This window comes from Chelonoidis abingdonii, chromosome 1 (assembly GCF_003597395.2).
Source record: "Chelonoidis abingdonii isolate Lonesome George chromosome 1, CheloAbing_2.0, whole genome shotgun sequence".
Lineage (NCBI taxonomy): Eukaryota > Metazoa > Chordata > Testudines > Testudinidae > Chelonoidis > Chelonoidis abingdonii.
In genome coordinates, this window is record NC_133769.1 from 113,566,694 (window position 1) to 113,588,540 (window position 21,847).

At 46.1% G+C, this 21,847-nt stretch overlaps 1 protein-coding gene across 1 annotated transcript; it reads left to right on the plus strand.

Annotated features, from left to right (window-relative positions):
• Positions 1-3,030: 3,030 nt before the first annotated feature.
• Positions 3,031-9,864, plus strand: YARS2 (tyrosyl-tRNA synthetase 2). Its single transcript, XM_032778922.2, has 5 exons — positions 3,031-3,819; positions 6,190-6,357; positions 6,891-7,046; positions 7,672-7,842; positions 9,506-9,864. Exons 1-5 carry the CDS (start codon positions 3,038-3,040, stop codon positions 9,663-9,665), a joined length of 1,437 nt encoding a protein of 478 aa, XP_032634813.1. The 5' UTR covers positions 3,031-3,037; the 3' UTR covers positions 9,666-9,864.
• Positions 9,865-21,847: the final 11,983 nt, after the last annotated feature.

Sequence of the window (21,847 nt, forward strand, 5' to 3'; positions counted from 1 at the left end):
TGGGGTGGCATTGACCAGAGACTTTTGGGTTGTTGGACTTTGGAGTGATTGGACTTAAGACCCTAAGGGGAAAAGGACATTGCCAAATGTACTTGGGGGTGGTTATGGTCTGTGTTATAACTCTGTTTGTGGTGTTTCTCCAGTGGGATGCCACATTGATTCCTTCCTTTATTAAAAAGATTTCGTTACACTCAGACTCTGTGCTTGCGAGACGGGAAGTATTGCCTCCTAGAGGCGCCCAGGAGGGTGTGGTATGTAAGTGTCCCAGGTCACTGGGTGGGGGCTCGAGCCGGTTATGCATGGTGTTATTGAAACGGAACCCCTGGATACTGAACCTGGCCCTTATTGCTGCCAACTCAGAGGGGCAGAAGGGTTACATAACTAACTTTCTTGTTCAGTGTTAGAACACAGTGACATGTTATTCTTTTTCATTGTGAAAAACGTATCATAAGTTGCCTTATTTTGAACCAGCAATAGAACTAGACAAAAAAACTAGGAAACTATTTTGAAAAACCAATTCAAATTTGTTTGTAAAAAATGTTTATTGAAATGTCAAACTTTTGAAAAATGTTAACAAGCCCTAACCAACATAAGGAAAAAGAAAAGTCAATACCAAAGTTCAACCTTCAATAAAATGTTCAGTTTGATAAGCCCACGGAATTACTTGAGTGGATGGCATATGTTACCTGATTCAGACCTGCCATAAAGCTTAACATACATAGAGCATAGCAAAGTGCAGTTCAGTTCATTAATTCATGTAACTGGTAGTGCAGACAATATATATATATATAAAATTTGCCTTCACTTAGAAAAGAGATTAAGAATAATTACATTCTTTAAAAGTCTGATAAGCATTCCATTCCACATATGTAATATATGAATGGAATTGCTTTTACCAAAGAGGTTCCAAGGTTCCTAGAAGGCATGAAAGCCTGTTTTAAGGACCTTATATATATACAAATAGAGTGTTGTGACTGTGGTATCTATAAGAAAGAATATCTAAGAGAGCGATTAAAAGTTTGAATTTTAAAAAGGAACTTTCTCTACAATATGTTATCGTTAATGTCTGAGCTGACAAGTGGTGTAAAAATCACAGATACCTGAGTGGAATAAGTGCGAGTCACCTAGCAAGAAAGCAGTGCGTGACAGCATGAGGGTGCAAGAAGCAAAGAAATAATTCCCATGGAAAAAAGGGAAGAACCATTACTAAAATACCTGAGTTCCTGGGCAGAAATGTGGTAGGTGTAGAAAGAGAGGATGCATAACAGATTAAATGGAGTGGAACCAGTGGAAATGTGCAGGGAATGTAACGAAAAGGGTATTTGTCTAAAAAAATAAAAAAGCAAAGGAATCGGGAAGATAACTGAAACAGGGATAATTGAAGCCTATTTCATGGGATTGTGTATCCAAAAATGGCATGCCAAACAGGTTTGGCCTGTTAGTGAAATCCTGTTACATTTGAAATTAATTCAGGAATAGAGGTGACAAAAATGAACTCCCTAAAGCTGAAGGTTTGATTTCCTATGGAAATTGTATTGCAGTTCTACATTCTTTTACGATGACATATTGGAAAGGATTCACGAGGCATCTCAAGGCCACAAATTACATCTAGTTGCTTTTGCTTTATTATTTTGCTATATAACAAAAATCATTTGGAACATAAATTTGCAACATTTTTTAGCACTGTTTTATTTTATATTAGTACATAGAGTCCTTCCATATTTCCTTTTCAACTGATAGTCACAAATATAACTCTTTAACAACAGGTCATCGTGCTCCAGTACCTCAAATGTATTGTTTTATGTTGGTAAAGAATTTCACCTGCCACCCAAGGTACCTGTAGAGACAGAGTCTGCAACCCCTCTGCCCTTTTCTAGGCACCATTTTAGCTAAGTACTTAAGCATGTGCTTAATTTTATTCACGTCAATGAAGTCACTCACAAACTTTAAACTAAGCAAATGCTTAAGTGCTTTGCTGAACTAGAGCCATGCCATTTGGTTACATATGGTCCAATGAAAAAACCCTCTAGTTTCTATCCAGAGTAGAGAGTCTCATCTTTGGAAGGTTCAGTTAGAACTTGTTCCCCAATAAGGGCAGCCAAATCAGATTGTGGTGTCATTGAACCCAAATGTTAAGAACAAGAAGCATACAGTGGGGTAAAAAGGAAAGCATTTAAAACTGCAGTAATGTTAATGTATGTAACAATAACAGGGGCTTGAGAAATGAAACTGGCCAGGGAGCTAGTCCTGAAAAGATTTCAGAGTAGCAGCCATGTTAGTCTGTAGTCACAAAAAGAACAGGAGTACTTGTGGCACCTTAGAGACTAACAAATTTATTTGAGCATAAGCTTTTGAGGGCTACAGCCCACTTCATCGGCTGCATGTAGTGGAAAATACGGTAGGAAGATATCGATATATGCAGAGAACATGAAACAATGGGTGTTACCATACACACTATAAGGAGAGTCATCAGTTAAAGTGAGCTATTAGCAGCAGGAGAGAAAAAGAACTGCTTGCAGTGGTAATGAAAATGGCCCATTTGAGAAACTGTGAGGGGCAGGAAACAAGCATGGGGCAAGTTTTACTTTGTGTTATGACCCATCCACTCCCAGTCTTTATTCAAGCCTAATTTAATGGAGCCCAAATTGCTAATTAAATCCAATTCAGCAGCCTCCCCTTGGAGTCCTGGAAAGAGGAGCCCTTTGCGCCGGCCTCACGACCAGGGGGTTGATTTGGTCACGTCACCGGCCGCACGGGCTCATTCTGTGACAACTGAATGTTTCTCTTGACCGAGGCCAGCCTGCGCGCGCCACTTTCCCCCCGCAGACACCCTGGCTTCGGGGGGCCGGCTAGGGACCACGGGGCACGGAACGAGGGGAGGGGAGGGGAGCAGGGGAGCCGCTCTCCCAGCACTAACTCAGAGCCCAGGCTCCTCACAGGGCAAAAGGGGCGGGGCCTAGGGAGCCCGTTCCTGCGACAATCCGGGCGGACTCCGCCTCTACTCCCAGCGTCCCTCGCTCTGTCCTTCCTAGGCAAGATGGCGGCGCCCATGGTGATGCGAATCGGGTGCCGCCGGGCCGCGGGTCTTTGCGGGGGCCTCTCGCGGCGGATCCATCACCAGCCGCAGCGGGCGCCGGCCGCCAAGGGGCTGCTGGCGGCGCAGTGCGAGCGGGGCCTGTTCCAGGAGGTGTTCCCGGCGCAGCGCGCGGAGGAAGGGCTGCCCGCGCTGCTGGAGCCGGGCCAGCCCCCGCAGACCGTTTACTGCGGCTTCGACGCCACAGCCGACTCGCTGCACGTCGGCCACCTGCTAACCGTGATGGGCCTGCTGCACTTTCAGCGCGCGGGGCACAACGTCATCGCCCTGGTAGGCGGGGCCACCGCCCGCCTGGGCGACCCGAGCGGCCGCACCAAGGAGCGGGAGCCGCTGTCGGAGGAGCTCGCGCGGGAGCACGCGCTGGGCCTGCGCGAGGGGCTGCGGAGGCTCTTCGACAACCACCACCAGCTGTTCTGGTCCGCGGCGGGCGGCGCGCGGTTGGGCGAGGTGATGCTGCAGGACAACGCCTGGTGGCTGAGGCGTGAGCCGGTGGTGGGCTTCCTGTGTGGGGTCGGGGGGCGCCTGCGCATGGGCACCCTGCTCAGCAGGCAGAGCTGCCAGGCTCGGCTCCGCAGCACCGAGGGCATGAGCCTGGCCGAGTTCCTCTACCCGGCCCTGCAGGCCTACGACTTCCTGCACCTGCACCGACACCATGGCTGTCGCATCCAGCTCGGGGGAGCCGACCAGATGGGCAACATCATGTCCGGATATGAGCTTGTCACTAAGTACGGGCAGAAGGACAAGGGAGCGGCCGGGCTGCACCAGAGGGCTCTGGCTTAATCTCTCATAGGGATGGGCAGCCCCGGAGCGATGCTTCATTTCATCAGGATTGGCAACCTCTGAGGTGCCAGCGAGAGCTGCACCATGATGGCCACCAGCTTCATCTCGCATAGGGATGGTTGGCTGAGAGATGCTGGCATAGACTGCCAGGTGCCATCATGGGCTATACCATGTGTCCAACCACTTCATCTCATTGGGCTGGGCAGCCCTTGATAGATGCCAGTACGAGCTGCATCACCATGGCCTCCGACTTCATCTCTCACAGAGATGGGCAGCCTCAGAGAGACCACATGTCCCAAATTGCCAGGAGCAGCAGGAGCATGGCTGACTGCTTCCTCTCATAGGGCTGGGCATTGGCAGCCCCTGAGAGATGATGGTTCCAACCTGCTAGGTGTCATCTTGTGCTGAGTGGCCTGAGGCCCCTAGCAGGTTGGAACCTGTCCTCTAAAGGTTGGTCTACACTGGGCGGGGGGAATTGATCTAAGATAAGCAACTTCAGCTACACTCTTCACATAGCTGAAGTTGAAGTATGTTAGTTTGACTTACCTATTTATCCTCACGGTGGCAAGTCGACTGACACGGTGTCCCTGTTGACTCTGCTTACTCCGCCTGCCGAGGTAGAGTACAGGCATTGCTTTGGGGATCGATTTATCTTGTCTAGACAGAACATGATAAATTGATCCCCAATAGATTGATTACTACTTGCTCATCCATGGGTAGTGTAGATGTGACCTAAAAGCAAGGTGTCTGTCCCAGGTTCAAGCCTCTTCCTTCACACATGCTAATCCACAAGTGTGACAGTGATGAGGATGATATTAAAGCACTGGAGAGATCAAACTTCTTCCTTTGTTTCTCAAATAATGGAAGGAACTCAGGATGGCCAAGTTCAAGTATTCAAAAATAATGAGTCAGGCCTCAAATAGTTTATATTGGCTTAAAAAAAAAAAAGACAGCAGGTATTATTTGTCTTCTGATTTTTCAGCCCTTAGGAACACAAGGATCATGCTTTCAAGCTTTTCCTCGTAACCAGGAGGGCTAGACATTTTTATTTTTTAAATGAAAGCTGAGAGTCTCTCACTCATTTGTCTCCAGCATCTGGGGCTTTAAATAAAATATCAGATATGAAACTTGATAAAATTGCAAGGAGTGGTAATGCTAAAGTGATCAATATTTTCCAAAATTTCAACAAGTTTTCCACCAAATGAAAAATGACCCTTTTTTTAACAGGGCTTTGGAGCTGTTCCACTCCAGCTCCAGGCAAAAACCTTCAGCTCCATTGCTCCAGAGCTGCTCTGCACTCCAGCTCTGGGCTCTGCTCCAAAGCCCTGTTTTTTAACATTTCTAATATATAAGTAGACACAGTTCTTGGGTGCCTGGATGATAGTACAATCCTCCATTGTCAGGTTGCCTGAGGTATAGCAACTTTGAGGGAGCAGCATTGAAATGCTTGCTCAGACTTTTATTATTATTATTAAAGTTACTAGCCATAATAAAAGATCAGGGGACACTTACGTTCAGTAATTGCAGTCTGCATCATGGCAACAACTAGCCTGTTAAGAAAAGAAGATGCCTCTAAACATTTCTGACTGTCTCCAAGGTATAAGACTGTTTGTGAGATTTATAGCAGCATCCACTGCAATAGATAAGTGGAAGTGGAGGAGAAAAGGCGGCTGAAAAATGCTTTTAAGGAGCAACGGCAGATACCAATGGTGGTGGGGGGTGTTGTTGCTGTACTAATAAGTGAAATACAAACAGAGTGCTAGGTCTAGCCTGTCTTGGTAGTTGAAATGGAAATTAAGCATTTCTCAAAAAGCTAGACAACATTCAAAGTTATTATGCAAGTTATGTTGAACATAGAATAACATTTACAAGACATTATACATCAAAATTGATATTCAGTGCATCCTAATACAGTATTCTGAACCAGATGCTTCAGAAGAACCTGCCAAAAACCCTGTTATGAATAACCTGCCAACAGACAAAGTTTCTTGCTAACCTCTTATTAGCTGCTAATTGTCTTATACCCTGAAACTTGGGTTTATATATCACTTCTAAATTTTTAAAAACCTAAGTGGATAGTCTCATTATTACATATAAAATTGTAGCTTATTTTGTATCCCACCAATATTGTTGCCTCAAACATTTAGTGGCAATGAGTTCACAAGACACATTTTTTTAAAATGTATTTTAGTATAATCTAATTATTTTGTGAAAGGCTTAGAAGCAGCTCAGAAGAACCAGTAGTTCCAAGTACAAGTTACATTTAAGCTTACCAAGCAATGTGATCTTAATACAGTGTGGTTTTTTCCCCACAGAGTGACGGGAGAAGATGTGTTTGGAATCACTGTGCCTCTTATTACCAGTACCACTGGAGATAAATTGGGAAAGTCCGCTGGTAATGCAGTTTGGCTAAACAGAGATAAGACCTCTCCATTTGAGCTGTATCAGTTTTTTGTTAGACAGCCAGATAGCACCGTTGAAAGGCAAGTAGTTCTTCTTAAACCTCACTTTTCACAAAATTTGCTCCAGAAAACTGTATATAACAGTAGCACTGAAAATGTGCCTATGTTTTATACCGATAGATACAGTATGAGATCATGTAGTAAGACGAATTTCCACTATCATCATGCCAGTTTTTCTTTTGAAAATGAGTCTTTATTGGTTAAATAACATACATCAGATTAATAAATGTACATGACATTAGCACATCATTTATTCACATGTACCAGTAGACGCATCACAAGTTAGCATCAGAAAAGTGGCCCATTGAGTTTTAAGTTGCATGAAAGTGTATGAGTGTGCAGCTGAGGAAATAATCTACAAAAGATATGGTTAGTCCTAACTTTGCAAACGGAAATAAAGGTTTGGAAAAAGTAGAATAACTAAAAATCTGGATATTTTAAAATAAAAAAAACAAATCATTTTAACACAGGGAATTAAGTTTGCATGAGAGAGAGAAAGGAAGTCTAGTATACAGACCACTGTAGAGATAAAATAATTCCCTCTCTGCCCTTAGGTACCTGAAACTCTTTACTTTCCTTCCTCTTCCGGAGATTGAGCACGTGATGGAAATGCATGCTAAAGAACCTGAAAAGTGGGGACCTCAAAAACGACTTGCTGCAGAAGTAACTAAGCTTGTTCATGGAAAAGAAGGTCTGGAATCTGCTAAAAGGTAAAATTTGACTAATTTATCTGTCCAATTTCAGGCTTATTTAGGAGGAGTGTTCTTCATGACCAGAGAGAAATACTGTGTGGTTAGTTCATGAATAGGGCTCCGTGTCTGTCACGAATTTTGTGACTTCCTGCAACCCTGTGACTTCTGCAGCTGCCACATCTCGGTGGCTCCCAGCAGCGGTCCCCACACAGATGGTGCAGCGACTGGCCCCGCACAGTGCTTCCCACCCCCTGGCAGCTGGTGCTGCGGGCCCTCAAGACTCTGTCCTCTCTCTCAAGATTTATGGGGTATTTATGGTGTAGGCCATGACATTTTGTTTCTTACTCGTGACCTGTCCATGACTTTTACTAAAAATACCTGTGATTAAATCAGAGCCTTATTCATGAACAGTTGAGTAGGGGAAGATTGGGCAACAAAATGTCATGTAATTCTGCCGCTACTATTATCCTTGAGCGGCATTGACAAGGTTTTATGGGTTTCAGTTCAGTTTTTTTTTCTTAATATATATATATGTATTATATAATATGCAGGAAAGTAGGCTACTATAGTAAAAAGATGAGTTTGGGGAGAAAATCTTAAAACAGGAGAACCCTAACTTGGTTAACCATATTTTTGTTTTTAGATGTACAAAAGCACTGTATTACAGCAATGTGGAAGCACTGGAGGCTATGTCTGACCAAGAATTACAGGAACTTTTCAGGGAAGCTCCATTTGCTGAATTGTTGCTTGAACCTGGAATGAGTGTACTTGACCTGTGTCACAAAGCAAATGCCATTCCAGATGGGCCTAGTGGGTATGTTCCATTTGTATTCTTTAATACTTCTTTGTTATATGAGCTACATTTGTACATTTCCAGGAATTCACTTCTAACAGAAGGTCTGCTTTGTTCAGTCCTCAGTTATATCAAAACAACTAGTAGTCATCCATCTGAGAAATCAATTAGTGAGGTGTTGATGATCTACCTACCAATACTACAAACTCAGGTGGGAGAAAAGCATAGGTGTAGAACACACTAGATTGATTTATAAGTTAAGGTGAAGTAATTAGATAGGTCTCAACTGTGCTGCTAAAATATCTTCACACTATTGATCCAAGTTGTAGAATGTTGCTATCTGCTAAATTTCATTAAGTAACTAAGTCTGGCATGCTTGTTTGTTCTGGTGTACAGTAAAAAGTTCTAAAGGAATGACATACGAATTCCAAATGCACTAAAAAGTAAAAAAGCTATCAGAGTATTGATTGGCTAGAGCAAAATATTGAAATAAGTGAATTTATTGCTGGTGCAGTGCACCAAATTAAGAGCCATGAATAATGAAGGGCAAATAAGAATAGCCATACGGGGTTGAACCATCTAGCCCCAGTATCCTGTTTTCCGACAGTGACCAATTCCAGGTGTTTCAGAGGGAATGAACAGAACAGGTAGTCAAGTGCCCCATCCCTTGTTGCCCATTCCCAGCTTCTGACAAAGGCTAGACAAACAGAGGGACACCATCCCTGCCCATCTGGCTAATAGCTATTGATGTACCTATTCTCCATGAATTTATCTAGTTCTTTTTTGAACCCTGTTATAGTCTTGGCCTTCACAACATCTTCTGGCAAGTTGTTCCACAGGTTGACTGTGTATCGTATGAAGGAATAGTTTCATTTGTTTGTTTTAAACGTGCTGCCTATTAACTTCATTTGATCCCTAGTTCTTGTGTTATGAGGAGTAAATAGCACTTCCTTGTTCAGTTTTTCCATACCTGTCATAATTTTATAGACCTTTATCATATTCCCCCTTAGTTATCTTTTCCAAGCTGAAAAGTCCCAGTCTAATTAATCGCTCCTCATACGGAAGCCATTCCATACCCCTAATAATTTGTTGCCCTTTTCTGTACCTTTTTCTATTTCAGTAGACCTTTTTGAGATGAGGCCACCTGATCTGTATGCAGTATTCAAGATGCGGGCATACCATAAATTTATGTAGACAGCAAGACAGAAAGTATCATATTGCCTTTGCTAATGATTCCCAACATCCTATTAGCTTTTTTAACTGCTGCTGCACATTGAGTGGGTGTTTTCAGAGAACTATCCACAATGATTCAGAGATCTTTCTTGAGTAGTAATAGCTAATTTAGACCCCCTCATTTTATATGTATAGTTGTATATGTATGTAAAGACAGCAGTAGAGTCAGTTTCCTCCTTTACCTCGGCTCTCAACAAAGGCATCAAATTGCCGGGGGCGGGGGGGGATTGGTGTGTCCTTTAGGAATGTGACTGATACCAGTTACAGTGTTGACCTGAAATGAACTTGAATAAGTGACCTAAAGGCAAATGGTTTCATACTCCAGTATGAACTGCCCAAGTTGTCCAGTCTCCCACACCAAAATTAATACAGTAATTTTTTTCTAAACGGAATATTTGATTGTTGCTAACTCTCAATCAGTTTCATCGTGCAATTACTGTTTTGTTTCAAGGTACCGGAAGATTACAGATGGTGGAGTCTCTATAAACTACATTCAAGTAACTAATCCTGAAACTGTTCTTGTTATTGGGCAACATATCCTCAAGAATGGAGTGTCACTACTTAAGATTGGAAAGAAAAACTTCTACATTATAAAATGGCTGCAGTTATGACAAAAGGAAATACCTAATTAAAATAAGACACAGCATCACACTGAGTTTCCCAAAGCCTCTATCTTACCTTGTCCTTTCTATATTGTGCATATTGCACATCTCACAACAGCACAAGAGCATAGTGTTTGTCTCATTCTTCTCACAATGTGAGATTCTACCTAATACATGTGGTTCAAATAAAAGCAGCTAAATTTATGAAGATGGATAATTTTGTATTTGTTTTAATTTTGACAGTGTTAATAAATCTGAGAGGTTTGCTACATACTAGAGTCATGGAGTGAAGAATACAGTAAAGAAACTCAGAGCAAAATATTCCGTCAAGTCTACGCCAGAATTCCTTTAGGGATAGAGCAATTGTCATTACCATAATCAGTCCTCCAAAATAGAATTCTCAATGCAATAAATATGTCCCAGAAGGCAGTCTACTCATTTGCCATCAGGGTTACAAAAAACTAATTCCCTGCCCTCTCCAGAAAAGACATGTTTTGTGGTCTGGTTTGAGACTTTCATGTTTTTGAATAGTAACAGAATTTGAAAGTTTAAACACGGGGCTCTCATTTCAACCAGTGCAAATCAACTTTTATCCAAAAAGGTGAGCTGTGGAGTGATGACAGTTAATGTTTCCTGAGGAGCAGAACAGTAATTTACAGAAATGTTTAGAAGCTAAACTCATGGAGGCTTTAGTGACTGGAGGAAGAGGTGTGAGTAAAGGATAGAATGAAATAACAGATGTTGGATTTGCTTAAATGTAGTCTTGCTTTACCCCCTGCAACTCCTGGGCCTTCTAGCCTCTTGTATAGGAGTTATCCCACTGGAGAAATAAGACGGTTACTCACCTTTGTAACTGTTGTTCTTCGAAACGTGTTGCTCATATCCATTCCAATTAGGCGTGCACACACCGCGTGCACATTCGTCGGAAGATTTTTACCCTAGCAACACGCACTGGGTCGGCTGGGTCGCCCCCTGGAGTGGCACTGTTATGGCGCTGGATATATACCCCTGCCAACCCAACGGCCCTTCAGTTCCTTCTTGCCAGCTACTCTGACAGAGGGGAAGGAGGGCGGGTTTGGAATAGATATGAGCAACACATCTCAAAGAACAACAGTTACAAAGGTGAGTAACCGTCTTTTCTTCTTAGAGTGCTTGCTCATATCGATTCCAATTAAGTGATTCCCAAGCCTTACCTAGGCGGTGGGGTTGGAGTGAGATGTTGCGGAATGCAAAACTGCTGAGCCAAAAGCTGCATCATCTCTGAACTGTTGAACCAATGCATAAGGTGAGGCAAAGGCGTGAATCGATGATCAGGTAGCTGCCCGACATATTTCCTGGATGGGAACACAGGCCAGGAAGGCAGCAGATGAAGCTTGAGCCCAAGTAGAATGGGCAGTGGAGTGGCTAGCTGGAACACGAGCCAAGTCAAAGCAGGCACGGATGCAAGACATCACCCAAGATGAAATTCGCTGGGAGTAAACCTGCAGGCCCTTCCTTGGGTCTGCTACCACTACAAAGAGCTGAGGCGACTTTCGAAAGGGTTTTGTTTTTTCGATATAACAGGCGAGAGCCCTACAGATGTCTAGGGAGTGCAGCTGTTGTTCCTGATGCAATGAGTGCGGCTTCGGGAAGAAGACCGGAAGGAAGATGTCTTGATTGACATGAAAGGCAGACACCACCTTAGAGAGGAAGGCGGGGTGTGGTCGCAGCTGTACCTTGTCCTTATGAAACAGCGTATAGGGGGGTCTGCTGCCAGGGCCCGAAGCTCGGATACTCGTCTTGCCGAAGTAATAGCAACGAGGAAAGCCGTCTTCCAAGAGAGGTACAGCAGCAAGCAGGTGGCTAGTGGTTCAAAAGGAGGACCCATAAGCTTGGCTAGAACCAGATTGAGGTCCCAGGTAGGGGTAGGGCATCAAACCTGCAGATACAAACGTTCTAAACCCTTGAGGAACCTCGAAATCATGGGGTGAGAGAAGACTGATCACCCATCCTCCCCTGGGTGGGAGGCGGAGATGGCTGCCAGATGCACTTTTATGGAAGAGACCACAAGACCATGTTCCTTCAGGGACCAGAGGTAGTGCAGGACAGTAGGAACTGGTACCTGCGTGGGGACAATTATGTTGAGCACACCAGCAGGAGAAATGCTTCCACTTGGCCAGATATGTCAACTTAGTGGAAGGCTTCCTACTGCCTAAGAGTACCTGTTGGACCGAGACAGAGCAACGTAACTAGATCGGCTTAACCACGCAGAAACCATGCTGTGAGGTGAAGAGACTGTAGGTCTGGATGGTGAAGTCTGCTGAAGTCCTGAGTTATGAGATCCGGCCAGAGTGGTAGGGGAATTGGGTCTGCCACTGAGAGGTCGAACAACATGGTGTACCAGAGCTGCCTTGGCCATGCTGGAGCAATCATGATCAGGTGGGCGCTGTCCCTGCAGAGCTTGAGAAGGACCCTGTGGACCAGCGGGAATGGTGGAAAGGCATAGAGTAGACGGTTGGTCCACGGTATCAGGAATGCATCTGAGAGGGAGTCTGGGGAGCGCCCCTGGAAGGAGCATAACACATGGCATTTCCTCTTCTCGCAAGAGGTGAAGAGGTCTATGTGGGGGAAAAACCCACTTCCAGAAAACGGAATGGATGACTTCCGGATGAATCAACCACTCATAAGACAGGAAGGATCTGCTGAGGTGATCTGCCAGAGTGTTCTGAACTCCTGGGAGAAAGGACGCTACCAGATCGAGCGAGTGGGCTATGCAAAAGTCCCAGAGCTGAATGGCTTCCTAACAAAGGAGGGAGGAGCATGTGCTGCCCTGCTTGTTTATGTAAAACATGGCCGTTGTGTTGTCCGTGAACACTGATACACAACAGCCTTGGAGATGCTCTCGAAACACCTGGCACGCTAGACAAACTGCCCTCAGCTCCCACACATTGATGTGGAAGGTTAGTTCTTGAGCTGACCAGAGGCCTTGACTGCGGAGGCTCTCGAGGTGGGTACCCCAAGCCAGAGATGACGCGTCCATGGTTAGGGCCATCGAAGGTTGCAGTGGATGGAATGGCATCCCTGCACAAACTAGGGTGGGAGTCAGCTACCAGGTTAGAGAGCCTAAAACATTCGAGGGAACAGTGAGTATCAAGTCCAGGCTGTCCCGGCCCGGCCAGTATACTGAGGCAAGCCAGGTTTGAAATGAATGGAGGCGTAGCCTGGCGTGTTTGGTCACGAAAGTGCAGGTGGCCATGTGACCGAGTAGGCTGAGACAAGCGCGAGTCGATGTCGGGAAGGTTTGGAGGCCTTAAATAATTGTAGCCATTGCCTGAAAACGAGGCTCTGGCAGGCAGGCTCTGGCCAGAGTGGAGTCCAGATTCGCCCCGGTGAAGTCTGTTCTCTGCGTGGGTATCAGAGCAGACTTCTCTATGTTGATCATCAGGCCCAGGCTCCTGAAGAGGTCTTTGACGATGTACAGGTGATGTCTCACTTGTGACTCGGAGGTCCCTCGAATGAGCCAATTGTCGAGATACGGGTAAACATGCACCCAACGACACCGGAGGGAGGCGGCGACTACGGCCATGCATTTTGTGAATACTTGCAGAGCCATAGAAAGGCCAAATGGAAGGACCATGAACTGAAAATGTTGATGGTTGACCACAGAACGGAGATACCATCTGTGTGGTGGGTAAATCGTGATGTGGAAATACGCGTCCTTCATATCGAGGAAGGCGTACCAGTCTCCGGGATCCAAAGATGGGATAATAGTCTCCAGGGATACCATGCGGAACTTCAATTTTATTATGACTTTGTTGGGTCCTCGCAGGACTAGGATCGGTTGTAGACCTCCTTTTGACTTGGGGATTAGGAAGTATCAGGAATAAAACCCCTTGCCCCTCAGGTCTTTTGGTACCTCCTCTGTGGCTCCAATGGTTAGGAGCAACTGGACCTCTTGCAAGAGGAATTGCTCGTGAGAGGGGTCCCTGAAGAGGGACGAGGAGGGAAGGTGGGGTTGAAACAAACTGAAGGTGGTATCCCAACTCCACCGTGCGCAGGACCCAACGATCCAAAGTTAGGTGGGACAACACAGGGAGGAAATGGGAGAGGCGGTTGTAAAAGGGAGGAGAAGGATCCGAGGAAACAACTGGTGGACCTTCCTCGGGTGTCCCATCAAAAGTTCCATGTGGTGCCCGCTGGTGGTTTGGGGGTGGGGGAGAGATGCCTGATTTTGCCCCACTTGGGGGCCAGACTGCCTCCGTCGATTCCCTCGGCTACGCCATCTGCTGAAGTCCTGTCGTGGCCTAGGAGGGGGTAAGTACGGTGAGGCTGGGGCCGGAAGGTCCTGCGTTGGGTCACTGGTGTGTGCCTCCCCAGCGAGTGCATTATTATGTGACTGTCCTTCAGACTTGGTAATCTGGGATCAGTCTTGTCTGAGAAGAGCCCTTAGCCTTCAAAGGGCAAGTCCTGAACAGTTTTTTGTAATTCAGGAGGAAGGCCTGATACCTGGAGCCAGGAGATACGCCTCATCATCACTCCTGATGCCAGAGTCCTGGCCGCAGAGTCCGCTGTGTCCAGAGAAGCTTGACGGGAGGTTCTCGCCACCTTTTTACCCTCCTCAAGTAGAGCCTAAATTCCTGGTGGGACTCCTGGGGAAGAAGCTCCGTAAACTTCTCCAAGGACGGCCAGATGTTATAGTTATACCTACTTAGGAGGGCTTGCTGGTTTGCCACCCTAAGTTGAAGGCCCTCAGCCGAATATATTTTGCAGCCTAGGAGGTCCATGCGCCTAGCCTTCTTGGGAGCAGGAGCTTGCTGGCCATGACGCTCCCTCTCGTTTACTGATTGAACTACTAGGGAGCAAGGAGGTGGGTGTATGTAGAGATACTCGTACCCCTTGGAGGGTACCATGTATTTTCTCTCTACTCCCCTGGCTGTGGGGGGGATCACCAAATGGTGTCCGCGTTTGCTTGAATAGTATGGATAAATGGCAGGGCCACACTAGTAGGTGCGTCTGCAGATAGGATGTCCACTGCAAGTCCTCTATTTCAGGGACCTCCTCCACCTACAGATTCATATTCTGCATCACTCATCTCAAGAAGTCTTGATGTGCCCTTAGGTCAATTGGGGGAGGGCTGGAGGAGGATGTTCCTGCCACAGCCTCGTCTGGCAAGGAGGAAGAGGAGAGGCCAGGGACAAGAGGGTCCTGTGGGGGCTCCTGTTCTTGAGGAGCGGTGTCAGACTCCGGTGGGACGTGGGTGTCTGCAGGTGGTACCAAAGCCTCATCCGTACCCATGGGAGGGGGGCTTACAGTTGCCTCTGGTGCCCGGTGTTGTGACGGGGCAGACCGAGGTGCAACTGAGGGAACACTTTGGACTTGGTGGTACGCCCACGGTGTCCAGAAAGACCACTGATGGGGTCCTTGCTTGTGGCTCTGGCTCTCAGGAAACATGCTGGGGACATCCGAGTCACGATCCTGTGGATACGAAATGCTACCAGTCTGTGATGACAGTGAGGTGTGTCTCGACGGCCAAGGTGGTGCTGATAGACCCTGAGAGGGAGCCATGTCCCGGGTTGGTCTTACACGGGACAGTACGAGGGAACAGTACTGGGAGCTATAACAGTACCGCGAGGGAGACTAGGACCTACGACTGAAGTGGTGCCGAGAGGTCGACCAGGATTTCGAGTCCCTTCGCCTGGAGTGGCGGCGAGATGCGTGGTGCCGTGAACTGTGCCAGGAGTCAGATTGGTACTGTGAGTATCTGGCAGGTGAACGGGAGGCCGGGCAGTGCCGCGAGTGCTACCAGTACCGCGATGGAGAGCGGTGCCAGGACTGCGAATGGCGTCGGGACCAGGATCGTCGGCGCGACCAAGATCTTGAATGATGCCTCTCGGCAGCTCCCACAGAGGGTGGCCTCAGCAAGGCAGGCTTGCCAATAGATTGGATGACCCACACCGACAGTGCCGGGGGTTGAGGCTGCGCGGTCTCCGTCATCGCGATCAACTCCCGTGTCGTGAAGGAGGTCTCCAGCGTGTATGGGAGAGCGAGCTCGACCATGGTGTGAGCTGGGGAGCTTTTGGGCACCGGACTCAACGGCCCTTGCGGGACCGGAATCAACGGTGCTGCACTCAGCGGTGCTGTGGCAGATGACGGTGCCGGGCGATCCGTCGTTGACGGGCGTTCCTTCTGTGGTGCAAGTGGTGCCGAAGCAGCCGGAGCACTGTGTTGCTTCCTGGGCCATGGAGACAGGGAGCGGTGCTGAGCAGATGTCAGTGCCGTGGCTCCTTCGCGGTACCAGAGCGGTCCGGAGCCGAAGGAGCGCTCGGTACTGATGTTGCAGGGCTAAGTGCCGCCTGCATGAGGAGCTGTTTCAGTTGAAAGTCCCGCTCCTTCTTCGTCCTCGGTTTAAATGACTTACGGATGCGGCACTTTTCAGGAAGGTAGGATTCCCCTAGGTACTTGAGGCAGGAGTCGTGGGGATTCCGTATTGGCATCGGCTTTTGGCATGCCAAGCACGGTTTGAATCCCGGTGACCTGGGCATGAGCCCGGCATCGGGGTGGAGGAAAGGGGCTAATCCCCAATCCCCCCTCAACTAAATACACTAACTGTACATATACACAACAACTAACACTAATTACAACTGTAAAACTCAATCTATAAACAATTAACAGTAAAGAACAACAAGTAAGCTAGGGAAGTGGAGATCAGCAAAGCCACGCTCCACAGTTCCAACAACCATCACGAGCAGTAAGAAGGAACTGAAGGGCCGTTGGGTCAGCAGGGTTTATATATCCGGCGCCATAACGGCGCCACTCCAGGGGGTGACCCAGCTGACCCATCAAGTGTTGCTAGGGTAAAAATCTTCCTACGAACGTGCACACGGCATGCACACACTAATTAGAATCAATATGAGCAAGCATTCGAAGAAGAATACACAGGTTCCTACTGCAACTTTCCTGGAACAATTGTAAAGAGAATATGCATAAGAATGTAAAAGTACCAATTTATGAAGGTAGTTGACCTCAAGGGCAGCCAGAAGCCCTGTCTGGAGCTCAAGATGCTGATGAAAACCAGTGTGAGGCTGCTGAGTGTGACTCAAGGAACATGGGCTAGAATGTCTCATTCCTTGATCATCAACCTATTAGAAGTGAGAGCCACCAGAGTCCTCTTGCAGAAGAAGCAATCCTTGGCAAGCTGACTTCATCCTGACAGAGCAGCCTACATAAATTGGTAAGGTGAAATGAGCTCAAGCTTGAAGACAATAGAGATCCTTTCCTGGGCAGATACGGCTTTTGTCAGGCAAGTTACATAAGAGATCCAACATAAAAGCAGACTGGCTGAGCCTCACTTAAAATGTAAGCTGTCTGAAGCAAGGACCATCTTTGTGTATGTACTGTGTCTATTTATAGTACTTGAGCCTCTAGATGTTATTGCAATGCAAATAAGCAAGCTGTCAGAACAAGTTTTCCACAGGAGCAGTGACATTTTGGACCTCCTAAATTAGGCGCTTCAGATACAGAGGCCGCACAAAAGAAGGAGCAGATAAAATGTACTTTGTTGTGGGTGGAATTGGGTAGACAAAAACAACAGTGCAGTAACTTGTAGGAAAACACACACACTTATCAGTTTGTCATAAATAAAATTTTAGCAATGTAAAGCAATTTTTTTTTTAAATAGAAGTTTTAGTACTTAAATTTCAACAAGGGATAGATTTGATGTCTGTTAAAATATTTTTTACATAGTTTAGGCAAGATTTATTCTTTTAGTGATAAATAACGAATTCAAACAATGTTTATTTTATATATATATAATAAAAATAGCAACTGTAGTGTGGGTGTTTTTTTTTTGTTTTTTTTTTAATAGCATGGGGTAATCTCATGGGACTTGGGGATCTATTTTTTTTGTGGGTGGGAGCAGGCTAACACTGCAGGAGCAGAAATGAGTACTGCAGGACAGGAGGCGGCGTGGGATTTAAAGAATAGTCCCTATGCAGGGCTTTTTCTAGACACTGAAGCCAACTTCAAGCTCCCCCCTACCCTGGCACATAAGAATTAGAGTTGGACTTGTTGGACAACATAGCAGTAACCAAGATATGTAGATCTAGACTGCTTGGAGAACAACAAAACCTTGGAAGTAGTCATTGGAGAAGTTTCTTCTGAGTATTTTTGAATGCACTCCATAATTGACAACACTTGTTGAAAGATTTTAGCTGTATGCTGGAGACAGCCTGTGCCCCTCCTACAAAGTGCTGCAGGTGGCCTCGCTCGGCACCTTCTTTCCCACCAAGGACCTTGTCAGATTCATCTCCTAGAGTTGCAACTTTTGCATTATTTTCTAGAAGGTCCAACAACCCAGCCTATGCTTTTGGTTCCCCATTTATATGGTTATGAACTGGATTCTTGTCTTCCGGAACCCATGCTACCTAGCAACATGGAAACGTACAGGAAGCATGCATGGTAATCAAATTGGTTCGTCACTAATGGGGAACGCTTGAGTGTAAGAAGCAGTTACTGGCAAAAAGTCAGTCACCTACTTGCAGTAAAGGATAGTTACAGCAAAAACAGTAAATTCAGTAGTAGTATAAGAAAAAAATGTCATTTTGGGTCGAAACAGGCAAAAAACGAGATGTGTTTCTGCTATATGGAGCCCTCAAAGAGCACAATACATAATGCAAGCAGTCTGGATGCAGTGATACAGAAACCTTTTTATACCCCCACTCTACCTGAATTAGTAGGCAACTTCTAACTCAGATAGAGTACATCATGATGTTCTAGCCTCTCACAGGTCATCCACCTGCATTATCTATATAAAAATCTGAACTCAGTTATTGTATCAGCTAGGAGCCCCAGACATGGTCGAAGGCTCCATTGTGCTAGACATTCTAAACATTGAACAAAAAAGTTTTCCAATTTTCCTATGTGTATTACATAAATCAATAACACTAGGAAACCAGACGTTCTAGTTCTTATATTTTCTTTAGGATAGTCTGGACTTTGGCATTAAAGTCCATGCCATCATTTCAGCTTTATAAATCACTAATTGCCAGTACCCTTACCTGTGAGGTTCCTGGAGCAGTTCTAGCCAAATCATTAATCAGACCTTTCCTACACCTATGGTTTGCCCTTGATACTACAAAGTACTCCACAGCTCACTCGATAGAGTTGATGCAAGTCTATATTTCTTCAGCTCTATCAGTCAGTGTCCGCATGCTGGTAGCAAGCATAATAGCAAGGAGAGTCTGAGACGTTTACCTTACTCCATATTGCATGAGACAAAAGTTGTGCTTTGCACTCAAGAATCATTCCTACGCAAAATCAACAAATCCCTTCATGCCTCAAAATGGGAGTCATACCACTATCGTTTTGCCCAAAGCCAAATCAGAAAGCAAATAGCACCAGACTTCAGGGCAATGTCTATTTTAGAGTTCATCCAATTCAGGAAATCACCTTTACTGTTTCCTTCATCTAAATTTTCATGGATTGGTGGAAAAGTCAGAATCCAGAATGTAATATAATGAAAATCCAATTTCCTTTCTGGGACTCATCTCATCCTGGCTATATTTTTCTGCGATCAATTCATCAGATTCTGAGCTCCCTCTCTCTCTCTCTAAGATTCATAGCTAGATAAATTTTTTTTAAATGAAATTGTGTTTAATATAGCTTTAGAAATACTCTTTGAAAGTGCAGAAGCAACAGTAAACCTGGGGGCAGGCAGGTTTTTTTTGTTTGTTCAGTGCCAAGGATTATAGGACCGTGGTTTGGTTGGCCTCTAGATGCTACCACAATATAAATGTTAATATAATGATGGCTGTTATCCCAGGATGGAATAGCCTTCAGTACCTGCACAGAGGAAGCACAGTCAAGACTGGGGAACAGGTCAGTCCTAGAAATCAGATAACAAGAAGTTTGTACTTGGTACAGCTACAGAAAAAAATTAGATCGCAGGGTTTGAATACAGTAACTCCTCACTTAATGTTGTAGTTATGTTCCTGAAAAATGTGACTAAGCAGAACTACGTTAAGTGAATCCAATTTCTCCATAAGAATTAATGTAAATAGGGGGCTTAGGTTCCAGGGACTTTTTTTTCACCAGACAAAAGACTGTATTATAATCTATATTATATACAGATATATACATACATGAGTATAAGTTTTAAACAAACAATTTAATACTGTACACAGCAATGATGCTTGTGAAGCTTGGTTGAGATGGTGAAGTCAGGGTGGGATATTTCCCAGGGAATGCCTTACTGATAAATGATGAACAAGCATTCGGTTGTGCCCTCAAGGATTAACATGTTAATGTAGCTTCACACTCTACAAGGCAGCAGAAACGGAGAGAGATGAGAGAGCATGGCAGACAGAGACACACCCTGTGTGTGAGAAAGAGATGCACATTACCCCTTTTAAGTACTGTGGCAAATTGCCGGTCCTGTTATGCTGGGTCTCGCGCTTTCTCTTCTTTGGGGAAGGTTCAGGGCGCCATTGCTTACCTCTGAACCGGTATTTTAATTACCCCACTAGTGTCATTGAGGGGCGTGGAGAGGGAGGGACCTGGGCCCGCCCTCTTCTCCAGGTCCCAACCCAGGGGCCCTGAGGTTTGTGGTGAACCACTTGAACTAGCGGTTCCTTCCCCTAGGTTACTTCCCTCTCCTGCCCTTCAGCTTGTGAAGGGGCTTCTTGCCCTCCTTCTACACAAGCCAGGTGCCCCTTACCTAGGGTTTCTTTTGGATTTCTCAGCCCACAGCAGCACTCCTCCAAACTTTCCTTTTGTCTCTCTTCTCTTCTCTTCTCTTCTCCAACTCCTTCAAACTGCTCTCTGCTCCAACCAAACCTTCCTGCTCCAACTCCCACACTGTCTGACTGAAGCAGGGGTTTTTATCACATGACTGACTGCTGGTGCTCTAATTGGCTTCAGGTGCTCTAATTGGCTACAGGTGCTCTAATTGGCTTCAGGTGCTCTAGTTAATCTATGGCAAACCTTCCTCCCCTTGCAGGGAATAAGGCTCCCTGCTAACACTCTCCTCCTGCCCTCTGGCCATGCTGTATCACAGTACACTGACCCCACTCTAAATACATTTCGTTTTTAAGTAGATCAGCTTGAGACAGCAGCTGCTACTAGCAAGCTTCCTCTGTCTTGAGCCCTGTCATGTCCCCACACACACACACTCTATGGAGATGGGGTAAGCAGGGGACAGGGGTAGGGGTACATCCTATTATCCTCCCCTTCCCCCGTGCCTCCCCCCTACAGCAAGCAGGAGGATCCTGGGAGCAGCTCCAAGGCAGAGGGCAGGAGCAGCACATGGCAGTGGTGGGAGGGACAGCTGAACTGCCAGCAATTGATAGCCTGCTGGGCGCAAGGCTGGCCTTACCATGAGGCGAACTGAGGTGGCCGCCTCAGGTGCCAGACTGGGGGGAGTGGGAGCGTGCTACTAGGACCCAGAGTGTAGAAAATTGTGTCTGCTGCTGGTGCATACCTATTCTCTCTGCTCTAGGTGCACAGAGATGGTGGAGTGCTGTGCTGGAGGAAGGAGGGCACAAGAGACATAACAGGCAGGCAGGAGAAAAGGGGAGAGGGAACAACAAAAAGCAGCAGGAGCTGCAGGGAGAGAGGAGAGGAGGAGCCTCTTATGTACCTCTCTAGCACCCCCAGGAGATTAACACCAGCTTCTCAGGGAGCTTCCCGTTTCCTGCTGCTTCCCTGAACCCACTTGAGGGGGAACAGTCCACTGAAGCAGTAGGAGGCAGCTAGCCCTTAAGACGCGGATATCTTCCCTCACTCATACCCTGCTACCAGCCTGCTTATTTGTCCCCTTCAATTGAGTGTTGAAAGCCACTAGAGCTGGCACAGAGCAGCAGTCATGAGTGAAAGTAGAAAACGCTCCTCTGAACCAGCATTCAGAAGCAAGCAAAGGAAGTTTTCTATCTAAGCAGGAAGGAGCTTTTCCTGAGTTACAAAAAGACAAATGTTGACAATGAGCCTTTCGGCCCCAGTGAGGATGTGAGTGGTGAGGAGATGCCTTATCTTCCAGTTAGTCAGAATGTAGGTGACCTGGCAGCTACAGCAGCATCCATATCTCCATCTCAAATTGATGTAACCATGCACATTCCTGAAGAAAATGTAGATCAGAGAAGAGTGTGGTGGAGGCGCAAGAAACAGCTGCTGCTGAGTTTAGTTACTTAAGTCTAGATGATCCAGGACTGTGGACCCAC

What these genes read in the sequence shown, in the direction of transcription:
- YARS2 (XM_032778922.2), top strand. Translation starts at nt 3,038, where the DNA reads ATGGCGGCGCCCATGGTGATGCGAATCGGGTGCCGCCGGGCCGCGGGT. An exon ending in GGATATGAGCTTGTCACTAA is followed by an intron (nt 3,820 to 6,189) that starts GTACGGGCAGAA and finishes TTTTCCCCACAG; the next exon opens with AGTGACGGGAGAAGATGTGT. An exon ending in GGTCTGGAATCTGCTAAAAG is followed by an intron (nt 7,047 to 7,671) that starts GTAAAATTTGAC and finishes TTTTGTTTTTAG; the next exon opens with ATGTACAAAAGCACTGTATT.